General features: G+C 47.2%; 1 protein-coding gene across 6 annotated transcripts in view; it reads right to left on the reverse strand.

Annotated features, from left to right (window-relative positions):
• REEP1 (receptor accessory protein 1) overlaps positions 1–13811 on the reverse strand; it is a 123632-nt gene that overhangs the window by 58529 nt on the left and 51292 nt on the right. For 4 of the 6 annotated variants that reach the window (XM_025353702.1, XM_025353703.1, XM_025353706.1 and 1 more), the window contains exon 2: positions 7705–7777. The exons of 1 other annotated variant lie outside the window; for it this stretch is intronic. In XM_025353702.1, the coding sequence (XP_025209487.1) occupies positions 7705–7777 (73 nt within the window). Of the gene's footprint in view, positions 1–5535; positions 5676–7704; positions 7778–13811 lie in introns of all 6 variants that reach the window. One more of the 6 variants, XM_025353704.1, reaches the window with a different exon arrangement.

A 13811-nucleotide genomic window follows, 5' to 3' on the forward strand; every position in this document is an offset into this window, starting at 1 on the left:
TGACTCAGAGATGGAAACCACATCCATCTAAAATTACTAGGAAATGGTTTTCTCCATCATTCCTCATGGAAATCAAATGACAGTTATTTTCCCCAAGGTTTGAAACATAATTTTCCATGTTTGAAAGATTCTATGCAAACCTCCCTGCAAGATAGGGATGAGGAGCCTGGGTGAGCCTTCAGTCAGAATAGACAGAGGGAGCTATGGCCAATTTGAAAGGTAATATTCAGGAGTAACTCTCCTGGGCAAATGGAACATTGACAGCATGACTGGGGAGTCTCTCTAAACTGGTCAGGAACAGGATATAGGAGTGAAGAGATGGGAAAGATGCTGTGACCCTCAGCCACAGCAAGAAGCTCCAGAGCTCAGGGTAGGAAGTGGCCTGGAGGCCTCCCACGAGCCACAGCAGCTGGTTGAAATTCCGTGGTCCATTCTACCCCACTGCCAGAGCTTCTGGCAGCCTGCCAAAGGCCTCCCTATGGGCTGCAGAGGAGGAGGCTTAGCCACTTCTTTAGCCTCACCTCACCTTTGGACTCTCCTCTAACCAGGCACACTCAATTTCTCAAGCCTTTCACACCCCTCACGCATCTGGGCCCTGCACTTCAGCCTCACAGGGAATTCCCTGTGCCAAATGACAGAAAGAAAAACGTCAAGCCTGCCTTACAGATGACTCTGCACCATCTGATTGTATGAGCTCACCGTGGATGGCTATATAGTCAGGGGTGACCCTGGGGGAGTGGGGAAGTGAAATTCCCTTGTGGGCAGGAATTTGAGCAGGGCACTTAGCCTGGAGGGAAAAATGTCCTGAGTTAATGTTCATGCACTGTCACCGGGTATATGAACTTCATTTTCTTGTTTTCTGTGTTCTTGATGCTTTGGCATCTGGGGCCTCACTGATTACAGAGGGACTGCCCTTCCAGGGCTAGCCTTGCCCCAGCACACCCTTCATATGCAAACTAACCAGTCCAGAGCCTATACTCTAAATTACTTCCTTTATGGTGTTCCCACAAGTTGAGCAATATTCCCCAACCATAACCACCCCAGAGCCAGGTCCCAGACAACCAGAGGCAGCGCCACACCTTGGAGCCTGCTGAAATGATTCCACCTCGCCAATGTGAAATCTGTTTACCCTGTCTTGCCTTACCTTTCTCACAGAAACCACAACGAAGGCCACTGCCCACGTTTCCCACTCTCCATCAGCCTCCTGACTGGCCTGGTGCTTCCCCATGTGACCTTACATAGCATGTGGCCCTCCCACTTCTAGACTTCTTCCTTCATGACAGTCATTTCCACATCTTGGTGTCTTTCCATCCCTAAGTAAAACAAATCCCAGGCACATTTTCAAACACCAGCTAAGGCTCTGTCTAGAGGATGAGGTTCTTGGAAGAAGTGAGGCTGAGAGACTCCTGTTGAGGAGGTCTGGAAATGAGGTGAATGGGCCCAGAGAATAAATATATTGGTGGCCCAATGCTTATGCTCACCAATAGGTCCCATGGCAGAGGAGACTCCTAGTGACCGAGTGCATGAGATGGTCAGGTCTGTGGATGTCGGCCAGCCTCTTTCCTTAGGTTTGATAGTGCATGTTCAATGGGGTCATGTACCAAGCAGCCAAGTGGAAGTGAAAGAGGTAGCACACGGGCTCAGCAATGTGACATCCCTCTCAGCAAGGCTGACCTGGCCACAACCACTGCTCAGAGACCATGTTGCCAGCAGCAGTGATCAAGCATCTCCAGGGTGATACTATATCCCAAGGCATCAGCCAGCCTTCTGGAAGCAGGTTCACTCCACCATGTCCCTTCCCTCATGGAGTGGGCGGCATAGGGTCTTTTCTGGAATATTCATTTTTTTCCGCATGTGGACTTGCTTTTCCTACTGCTCTGCTTCCGGCAGCCACACAGCAAGCTGTGGATGCAGGGATTACCCTTTTCCTTTTGATGCATCCCACACAATACTGCTTCTCATCAAGGACCCTCCTTTATAGCAAAAGAAATAAGGCAATAGGCTGATGCTTTGGGGAGTCACTGATCTTACCATGCACCCAATGCCCTGCAGTGGCTGGCCTTATATGGTGCTACCTGGCACTGGAGGGTTCTGAAAGCAAACCAGGTGGGAGTCAGCATTTTATGAGATTGGTGTGCAGTGCTGGAGGGTGCAGTTTCTCCTCTGAACCAGTGACCAACATATGGTGGTGCTTCTTAGCCAGAATCTAAAGGTGCAGGAACCAAGGAAATGAGGGTTCCTTAATCTATGATTAAGCCTAATGCCAGCTCCTTGCAATGAAAGTGAGGTCCATGGACCAGCACTGTTGGCATCATCTGGGACCTTGTTAGAAATGAAGAATCTCAGACCCCACCCCAGACCTACTGGATATAATCTGCTTTTAAGGAGATCCCCTGTTCATTCATATGCATGTTAAAGGTTGAGAATCACTGCTCTAACCCATTCACAACATTTTTGCTTCTCATCCCCAAACCTCTGATCTCTGCTTCTTAATGATTTTAGTACTTAAGGGATAGATGCTTCCACCAGGGGATACAAAATGGTTTCAATGAAGTGGAAGCAGAGACTTGTATTGTCTCCTGGTGGCTTCACAATACTCACACCAGTAGGAAATAGATGATAAAGGGGCTTATGGGCTTTGAAGGGGTAACTGATCCTAATTATCAAGGGGAACCAGGACTGCTGCTACACAATGAGGCAGAAAGAAGAGCAGATGGAAGTCAAACAGCCTTGGGGGGCCCTCCTAGGGCTGTCTTGTTCAGGGGTAAAAGTCAATGGTTGGCTGGCGTGGTGGCTCACACCTATAATCCCAGCACTTTGGGAGGCCAAGGCAGGTGGATTGCCTGAGGTCAGGAGTTCATGACCAGCCTGGCCAACATGGTGGAACCCCCATCTCTACAAAAATGCAAAAATTAGCCAGGCATGGTGGTGCACGCCTGTAATTCCTGCTACTCGGGAGGCTGAGGCAGGAGAATCACTTGAACCCGGGAGGCAGAGGTTGCAGTGAGCCGAGATTGTTCCACTGCACTCCAGCCTGGGTGACAGGGTGAGACTCTGTATCAAAAAAAAAAAAAAAAAAAAAAAAGTCAATGGATCATTACTACAGCCCTACAGAGGAAAAACTGCCAAGACCTCAGATTCCTCAGGAATGAAGATTTGGGCCCCATTACAGGATAAGGAATCAATCCCACTAAAGCTCTAGCTTTAGGCAACGGGAGCATGAATTGGATGGTGGAAGAGGAAAGCCTCAGGAAAACCTGAGAAAGACTTCAGAATGGGTGTCCTGTGGAATGCTAGGTGTTCAGCATGTCCTTCTGAATTATCTTGATTCTGCAGGTGTCCTGCTTTTCAATGTCTTTGAGCTATTTTACAACTTGGTAAGTTAAAACTGATGGCAATGCATATGGTTTCACCCATAGAGGTGCAAATAAATTTTGTCCAGCAGAGATACAACTGATCTCCCCATCCCACCTTCCAAGCAATCAGTTTAATATTTATTAACAAATCCATTTCGACCTTTCTGATTGCCTACATATGTCTGTTATTTGGGGTTTCCTTTGAACACCTTACTGGTTGCCTCATTAGTAAGTTAAGCAAAATCTTCAACATGTGTTCATTTTATATTCATACAAGAGTCATGATTCTACCCTCTAAAAACTTTTTTTTTTAACAAAAGTCATAAATACAGCTATGAACTCATGACCAGTTGCATGAATACGGACTGTATCTTCTATCCATATTTTCCTCCTTTCTGTGTTAAGTATAGATTTTAATATTTTAAGTAATTATATTTTAATTCTTTCGCTCCCCACTAAAATAGTATGTGAGCTGCACTGGTGACAGTTCACTTAACAATTCAGTGTTTGGAATGCTGAATATTACAGTTGGGTCTTGTCAGAACCAGATGAGGAGAGGACTTTGCCCAGGGATACTGGGCCTGGAGCTGGACTCAGCAACTTACGGAATTTGGATTTGACAAGTGAGTGAGTTGTATAGAATTCTTGTTGGAAGCCTGTTTTTAAAGCCAAAATATGGGTAAAGGAATGGATGTGGATGTGGATGTAGTTTTGGGGCAGCCTAAGAGTCAGCTGTATTGGTTATTTTTTTTTTCTCCATGAGTACTCAGCATCCAAAGCCTTCTAAATTGGGAGACATCTCCCAACATGAGCATCTTTGTGGGAGGCAAGTCCTGCTATTTGGGCCCCTATCCAGGACTCTGCACTGTCAGGGGATGCTTCGAAAGTACAAGCATCCGGTGTCCAAGATGTGACTTCAGCAGAGGTTTCCTAATCAGACCCTTTCCTACAGCGTGAGCTGGGCCGTCAGCATCACCCAGCCTCCTTGGATCCTCCCCGGTTCCTGGGTATCTTTCTCTTGTTACCTAGTTAATTCTACAAATTCCCGTAATTCCCTTGTATTTAAGTTTTCATCCCAACACCTTGAATCCAGGTACAGTAAGTTTGGTTGGAAGACATAAGCAGCCATAAATGTCCTTAGCAATGTTTCTAAATTGGAGATCCTGTGGAAAATGCCCATTTTTATTTAGGAGAGCTCCCTCTGCTTCCTGACCAGCTCTGGTGGTCCCCCTGTGTGGCCCCATGTGGCATGCCATGCCTCCTACTTCTAGGGGAATGCGAGTCAAAACTTCCTTCATGATAACCATTTCTGTGCCTTCCACAGAAAGACAAACCCGAGTCTTCAATTCAAACAAGTTCCCAGGTGGTGCGGATAATGCTGGCCACTGACCACACTTTGAGTGTTGAGATTACAGCACTGAAGATGTGTAGAGAAGCGGCTGGGAAGTAGGGAGGAGCAAGATCAAGAAGGGTGTTAAATGCTGTGTAATGAAATTTGTGCTTGATCTTGCAGGTGATAAGCAGCCATTAATTGACCCGGGAGGAGTGAAATAAATAGACTTCCATTTTTAAATGGCACTGGATGTCATGTGACAACAGAGTCGGAAAGGAGGGACAGGAGGCAGGAGAACCAGTTAGGAGGTGTGATAGGCACAACAGTGGCTCCCCAAAGATGTCCATGTCCTAATTCCCATATGGCAAATGGGACTTTGTAGCATTAAGGACTTTCAGATGGCAAGAGTATCCTGGATGACCCAGGTGGCCCCATGTAATCACATGAATCCTTAAAGTGGAGAACCTTTCCCAGTGAGCCTGAGGGAGATGTGGTTATGGAAGAACAGCCAGAGAGATGCAATGTTGCTGGCTCTGAAGGAGGAGGAGGAAGGGGCACAAGCCTAACAATGCAGGAATGGCCTCTAGGAACTGGAAAAGGCAAGGACACAACCTCTCCCCTGGAGTCACCAAACGGAGCACAGTCCTGCTTGATTTTAACCTAGTGGGACTTGTTGGACTTCTGACCTTCAGAAGTATAAAATAATACACAGGTGTTTTAAGCACTAAGTTCACAGTAATTTGTAATGGTGACAATAAAAAACTAATATAGGAGGCCATTGCAACCTTCTAGGGAAAAGGGTGAGAATCTCATTTCTGAGAGTGGCAGCAGAGAAGGAAGACAGACCTGGTTTGGAAGATTACTCAGGAGATAGGGATGAAGGGACATGGTCACCAACCGCGTGGGTGTGGGTGTGTGGGTGTGGGTGTGTTAAGGAAACTCGCAGGTTTCTCTCTTGAACAAAATAGGCCCATGAGTCAAAAGGACTGCAGGAAGGAAACACAGGAGCGTGAGTGCAGAGAAAGGCAGTTCCCCCCTGATACTACCCGGCTCCTTTCTTCAGATTCCTTTTTTACCAAGAAACCTTCTAATCGTAACTCTCGCACGTTCCCTACTGGGAAAAGCGTGTGCTGAGCAGCCAACACAAATAGCTGCTCTACTCATCAATTATGGTTTTCACTCTAAATTAATGAATTGCCATTCTAGTCATAAACCAGGCTTCTGTGAGTTTAGTCAGAGCAAAACAATTTACCAGGGTTTGATCTCTCTCAGAAGAGCTGACAGAGTTGTTTTTGCCCCTGCAAAGTAAAGGATTAGACCTTATACCACAGTGATCCTGGTAAGGCCTCCTTCCCTGGCACAGTTGGCAGGCGGGAAAGGGTTGGGAGAGGGAGGGCTAGAAGAGGCTGCCTAATGCTTTGCCCTGTGCCAAGTCAATTGAATCAGGAGGTTCTGTGCTTGCAATTTAGCAGCTATTTATAGCGTGCTTTCTGAGATTCCCTCACATATACCACAGGCCCGGTCTCCAGAAGAAAAACTGCCCCCCTCTGGAACTCCCTGCTTACAAACAGCAAGGTGCAAGCCCAGGCAAGTTGTTCTGGGAAAGTGGGAGATTGCGGGGTGGGGGCTGAGTTCTGGTTGCAGTCGATCTGGAGATGGCTGGTTTCATCATAAAGACTTCTTGGGAAATCTGAGAAAGAAAATACTGACTTTCTAAGCCCACTTTGAATTGTTTCTTTACCTACGCCAAACCTGCCAAGAGACATCTGAGTAAAAGAGGCAAAGGCATGACTATTACCCACCCCATTGTTCAGATGAGGACACTTAGGCTCTCGGAAGTTTAAGCTACTTACCCAGCACTGCATCATTCAAATGTCAGAGCCAGGACTTGACCGACCTCGGTGTTCTGATGCCAAAATCCACACCTTTTGCACTTTGAGTTTGTGTCCTATATGGGGAAGGACACCCTTCCCTCACCACCCACCCAGCAGGTCTTTCTCAGTCAGCAGTGGCCTAATGGTTCTCCTGCCTGAAGGTGCCAGACACATTTAGGGGTGGTGACTAGAGCACCCAGATCATCCAACAGTAACTGATATTATCCTCTGACCAGTAAGTCCTCCCAGATCCCCTTCCTGTGTGCTCACCTTCTGCAATGTGCTACAGAAAACAGATATAGGGGCCAGGCACTGTTGCTCACGCCTATAATCCCAGCATTTTGGGAGGCCGAGGCAGGCAGATCACAAGGTCAGGAGTTCGAGACTAGCCTGGCCAACATGATGAAACCCTATCTCCACTAAAAACACAAAAATTATCTGGGCATGGTGGCACACACCTATAATCCCAGCTACTCAGGAGGCTGAGGCTAGAGAATCTCTTGAACCCAGGAGGCGGAGGCTGCAGTGAGCCAAGATTGCGCCACTGCTCTCCAGCCTGAGTGACAGAGTGAGACTCCGGCTCAAAAAAAAAAAGAAAAGAAAACAGATATAGGATGATGACAATCCCCTGCCCTCAAAAGGTTACAGAGCAACAGAGCCTGAATTGTGGAGATGGAATGAAAGAAATGGAATGGGACAGAGTTGCAGAACCAGGAACCAAACCCAGGTCTGCCAGACTCTAGAACCCGTGCTCCTGCCTGCAATGCTGGACAGTCTCTCCGTCATGGTGCTGTAAGGTCTACACAGTGTTTTCCAGACAAATAAATCAAGGCTGAGAGAGGTGAAGTCACTTGTGGCTTGTGGCAGAGCTGAGACACCTCCAGTTCCAGACGCCACCACCTCTTGCCATACCTCCCTGCTTTTCTCACCTCCATGCTGTAGGTCTAGGCAGGGGAAGGTCTAGGCAAGGGAAGGTCTAGACAGAAAAGAGGACTCCTGAGACATCTCATGAGAACTGTGACGAAGGGACTCCTTTTCCCTACTCCCAGTGCCCATAGCAAGGAGGGCATCCCCTTCCCCCAACATTTCACACCCGACCTCACTCCAGCCAACCCCCTCCAAAATACACAGTGCTACTTACATATTCCTTAATGTCCTTTGATTTCACAGCCTTGTAGGAATAATACGCAGGGTAAAGGGTGCCAAATATAAGCCTGGAGGGAAGAGAGACAAAGAGAAATATGATTTTCTCATTTATCTTATTTAATGGAAAATGTCTGTCTTCAATGCCAAGAGCAGCTCTCTAAGCTACAGAAAGTGCTGCTGTGGGGCTTGATTTATTTTTATGAATGCCCTGAAGGTGTTCTGCTCGTGGCTGGGGCATCCTTGGGCACCTCTATCTTCTGTTACAGCCCACACCCACCTTCCTTCAATCTGTGGTTTGGCAACATGAAAGGGTGGTTGGGGGTCATGGCAGCCAAAAATGGGGATGGGAAGGCACGAAGACCCCTGAAATTAAAGGCTGCCTTTCCTCTCCTGCTGCTAACCCCCCTCTGAAGCTCTATTAAGCCTGCAAACACCTCAGGCTTTTTTTTCCATCAAAACCTTTCCCCTCAAATTTCACTCCCCTTGGACTTGATCTCAGCATCCTGCAGCCAGAATAAGCTCTTCACATTTCATATTGTAAATTAAATCAGGCCAAGCCCTCCTCCCACCAATACATCCCCATCTTGTATTAGCCTGTTTCTCGTTGCTCTTAAGATGAAGAAGCAAAAATACCAGCCCCGTGACAGTGTTTGAGCAGCAGCTCTCACTGATCTATGCTCAGGGCTGTGTTGGGTCATTAAATGATCTCGTGCTCAGCCCTGCCTCTCAGGACCTGCATGGCAGAGTTCCACCTGCCCTCATTCTCTCCACCATGCACTATCCCCCGCCCAGAAAGCTTCTGCCTGTGCTGTTCTCTCTTTCTGGAGTCTTCCTTTCCCCGTCTTTCTCTGGTTAATGCCTGTTCATCCATCATATCCCAGCTCTAGTATGACTTCTTCTTCCCTGGCCTCTCTAGCTCAAACCTCCTCACTACACTCATAGCACAATGTACCTATCATCAGGGTGTTCCTTTATTGTTGTTTGTGCGATGCTTTGATTGACAGCCTTCTTTTCACAGCACCGTAAGTGCCTTGAGGGCTGAGAATGGATCTGTTTTGCTCAACACTGTGTTCCCAGAACCTACCCCATAGTAATCCCTCAACAGATATTTGTAAATGAATGAATTGAGCTGGAGGTTTAATCTTTTCACCTGACAGATGAGGTCACCCGAGGGTGCCAACTCAGGGCCAAGCTGACTAGGTGCAGGAATGGGCCTGGCCCAGGCACTATATGAGCTGACATCTCCTGTGACAACCCCACAGATGGAGCTTTCAGAGTCCCTGCAATGAGCCAGCCTACTTACAGAAGACACCACACTGAAGAAACGCAAAGCTGTGGTTCACTGGGTATTGAGAGGCTGTACAGAGAACTCCTAGTCCGGAAGCAATTTACCAAGCAGGGGTCAGCTTTACCATGGGCACTGTTGCCAGGGAACACTGTGATATTCCACAATCATCAGGTTTCCAGGGAAAACAAAGTTGACTGAACCAAGTCTGTTTCTGGCACCGAAAGGGAGAGGGCTGTTAACTCTTGACTCACACAGGCCTTGTGCGAAGTGCTTTAGAGCTTTATCCCACTTAGACTGCCTTGTCCAAGGGAACCCCTTTTACAGACAGGACTCCAATGCACGGAGCAGCCAGTCACTTACTTGTCTAAAGCCTCATGACCAGGGAAGCGTAAGGCAGGGGCTGGAGCCCAGCCAGGCCAGCCTCCTCCAAGTCTGACTTCTTGTGACCACTGTGCACGACCTTGGGGAGCCGCCCACCCTCCAGGAAGGCTGAAATGACCTGTGTGAAGAGCAGGATGAGCCAGTGGGGGTACAAGAGAATAGTGGAAGGAGAAAAAGCAGGACTGGGGGTGAGGGGGAAACACTTAAGAGAGGGTAGTACCAAAGACAGCAGGCAGGCCAAGCGGGAGGTGGCTGGGGAAGCCTGCTGGGTTTGGTCATCGCTCCCTTGGTGAGGAAAGTCCCCACACTCCTCCACACTGCCTCCTTGCCTGCCCCCTCCTAAGCATTCTCAGGTATCCAGGAGCCTCACTTCCTCAGGGAGGCCTTTCCTGACCTGGTCACACCCTGAAGATTGGGCTCCTCTCCCTTTTTAGCTCCTGTACCTGCCCCTTTCTTAGCTCTTGTCCACCGTATCCACTTGGTCAGCTCAAGGTGCATCTCTCCCACAAGACTGTGTGTTCCACAAAGCCAGAGATGGTATCCCTCATTCATAACACACCTCTGTCCCCCGCACAGTAGGAAGGGCTCAGTAAGAACGTGTTCACTGTGTGAAGTATCAGAATGGGGAAGCCAAAGCCAGCACCATTGAGGGAACGCTCGTGACCTTGTGTCTGAGGTCTCAGCAGCGAGGTGGATGCCAGACGGCACCAGGCTGATTCAGCAAAGCCTTGGGCACAACACCATGGACTGGGGGGAAATACATACACCGTTCCTCGGGCATAGGTGCCATGGTTATTACCCATGTCTGCCAGGATGGTTTCCAGCCCCTGCCCTGAGGTAGCATGTGAGCAGCAGAGGAGAGACAGGTGGAAAGTTACAGCACTACCCAGCAGCCGATTGATGGGATCCCCGTGAACCCCAGTGTGTCATGACACCCTCTGAGTGGTCATGGAGCAAGGAAGGCAAGACAGGAAGGCCTGTGCTAGGTCAGCTGGACTCTTCTGAAGTGAGCTGGTTGCCAGCATCCTTCGCCTGGCTCCTGTGTGACAGCACAAGGTCCCTACACACATGAGTTTGCTTTTCAGTTTCTAAAAGCTCAGTAACACTTAGCATCTCACTGCCCCGGGGAAGGGGAAATGGGATGAAAATGGCCAGTTCTTCTTAACCTATTTTAGAGGTAAGAAATAATGAAGGAAGCAGGCTCAAGCCAAAGGGGGTTGGTACTTCTGCCCCTTCAGACCAAGTACCCCCACACGGCCCTTCACCACTGGCCCCACCAGCCTTGCTTCCCACCCCTCCCTCAGCCTCGGGTTCGCAGAGCCAGCAGCTAGCAGCTGTCCCCTGATTAAACCACATTTGTTTCCAATCTGTGACTTCCTGGCTGCTCTTTCTTCTGTCTGAATGTAGCACAAGATCTTCCCCGATCCCACAACTGTTGTTTTTCCTGATAAAGCACCACTAATCCTTTAAGACCTGTCTCAGAAATGCCACTTCTTCTGTGAAGGCTTTGGTTACCGCCCCCACAGTTTTCTTGAAACTATTTAAGCCTGTGACAGGCCTTATGTAGTAGCAGCAATAATAAAACATTTAAAATAATATTATAATATTATATCATTGAGTGTTCACTAATGCCAGGCACTGTTCTACAAGCTGCACTCATTCTTTCAATTAATCCTCTCACATACATAGGGAAAACGAATTCTTACTACCCCATTTTACAGACTGGGACACTGAGGCTTAGCATCATTACTCACCCAAGGAGACACAACAGCCAGGTACAGAGGTGGGATCTGAACCCAGGCAGCCTGACAACAGAACCTGCCTTCTCCCAGGGCGGCCTGTGCTGGCTGAGTCTGTCTCCCTAGTCAGATCACATAGTCCTGGGCAATCAGGAGGGTCCCTCATGCCTGGCAGAGCACCTCCCCCTTTAAGTGGGTGCTTGAAATGTCTGTTGAGTAACAAGCAATTTCCATCTCTCTCCAAGGAACTCAGCCCACTTGCTAGACTCACATAACTTTCTACAAAGTCAGAAAAAATGCAGTAAAATAAGAGGGTCTAAAGCTCCTTAATGCTCGAGCTGGGCTCAAGCAGAGGGAAGGTGGAAGGCTGGAGTGCCATCCTCCAGAGAGACCAGGCTCTGCACTAACACACTCCTCTCGGTTATCTCTGAATGGAGCTCGCACCTCACAGCTCTGCACCCACCCTCCCTCCCCACCACTGTCATTAACTGTTACCCTGAAGCCCCGACCCTGTGTAAAGGCTCCATGAATCTGCCTGCAGCATTTCTCTTATCTTTGTACTTCACTCCTCCTCTTGCTCCAAGTTAGGTGTCTTCATCCAGGTTGCCTCCCCACCCACCTCTTCCACAGCTGTGGCATCGAGAAGGGAGCATGAGTCTCATGTGAATACTACACTCTGATGCAGTGGCTCCCCACTGGGGTGATCTCGTTTCCCAGGGAAATCTGGGCAATGTCTGGAGACACTCTGGTTGTCTGAGAGGGTGCTACTGGCAGCCAGTGAGTAGAGGCAGGGATGCTGCTAAACATCCTATCATGCACAGGACAGGCCCCTCTCAACAAATAATCATCCAGTCCAAAATGTCCATTGTGCCACTGCTGAGAAACCCTAGTTTCTAGACTAGTGTGCTGTTTCCTGGTCCTTGGGCCATGGACTCTTCACCACTATTAAGGGTCATTTTTTGAACCCCAAGGATCATTTTTTTGAACCCCAAGAGTTCAAAAATGTCCAGTGTCCCAAGAAAAACTGTAAATGCTCAGATAGTGGGGCATGGCCCCAAATGGTAAAGACCACATACCAAGTCCGTTGGCCAATGTCAGGGAAAATACAGCTCTGAAGTTGCTTATCAACTTCCTGGAGCTCTGGCCAGAAGAGAGAGATTGCTGACCTAGGGCACAGCTACAAGCTATGGCACTGCAGTTGCTGACCATAGCCAAGTCCTTTGCAAACCATGAAACAAACCAGTATTTTCCACAGTCTTCTCAGGCATCCTAGAGTGGCACCAACATGTCCCAATCCCAAATTGTGCTAAAAATTTCAAAATCAATGCTGGCAATATATGTTTCTAAGACTAATTTTTTTAAATGTAAGAGAAATAATAAGCCTATTTATACAGCTGTTTATAGCATTAAAAAACAAATCACATTGAAGAAGTTGTATGTCACCCAAGGGCTTGTGGAACACTCTGTTTCTTGACCTGAGCACTTGCTTTATAATTACAAATATATATAAAACTGTACACATCTTATTTCATAATTTTTTTTGAGACAAAGTCTCACTCTGTTGCCCAGGCTAGGGTGCAGGGGCACGATCTCTGCTCACTGCAACCTCTGCCTCCCAGGTTCAAGGGATTCTCCGGCTCAGCCTCCCGAGTAGCTGGGATTACAGGTGTGTGTCACCACACCTGGCTAATTTTTGTATTTTTAGTAGAGCTGCGGTTTCTCCACATTGCCCAGGCTGGTCTTGAACTCCTGGCCTCAAATGATTCACCTGCCTTAGCTTCTCAAAGTGCTGGAATTACAGATGTGAGCCACTGCACCCAGCCTTATTTCATAATTTTTAAAAATGATGTACAGTACCCAAGAAAATAAATTTGCACAGTCTTCCAATTCGTGAAGGCACACAGTTTCATCTGAGCATTAAAATGTATTAAAATTTATACTGATTATGCTTTGTGCTTTTTGTTAATAAAAATATAATTTCAAATTATGTTCTCTGAAGATACTTTCTAAAAACATATAAATCCATTTTTATCACTTTTTATGAGAATGAATCTCCAAGGCTGTTTTTGCTGTCTACTCTAACAGAAGAATGCTCCTTGGTTCTTCAGCTCCTTTTGGCATTCCAATAAATATGCTGTAATTCTTAATCTGGAGAAAACGGTAACACAGAGCAGATATATTTGAAGTCACCTATATGTATTTTCCTGATACAATCCTTTTCCTCCTCCCCAAAAGTCATCACTATCCTGAATTTGGTGTTTATCACTCTCACCATGTTTTTATTAACTACATGAGCCATGCATAAACAGAAAAGAAGTGTTTATACCTGTTTACATATTCTACAAATGGAATCACACTGTGATATGTTTTTTCATTCAAACTTATGTTTTTGAAATTCAATCCATGCCGACACTTGTCTTTCTAGATCATTTAAAAAAATTATTTGCTTTATTTTATTTTATTTTATTTTATTTTATTTTATTTTATTTTATTTTATTTTTTGAAATGGAGTCTCGCTCCCATTGCGCAGGCTGGAGGGCAGTGGCGCAATCTCGGCTCACTGCAACCTCCACCTCACAGGTTCAAGTGATTCTCCTTCCTCAACCTCCTGAGTAGCTGGGATTACAGGCGTGAGCCACCCTGCCCAGATAATTTTTGTATTTTTAGTAGAGATGGAGTTTCACCATGTTGGTC

Source organism: Theropithecus gelada, chromosome 13 (assembly GCF_003255815.1).
Source record: "Theropithecus gelada isolate Dixy chromosome 13, Tgel_1.0, whole genome shotgun sequence".
NCBI lineage: Eukaryota > Metazoa > Chordata > Mammalia > Primates > Cercopithecidae > Theropithecus > Theropithecus gelada.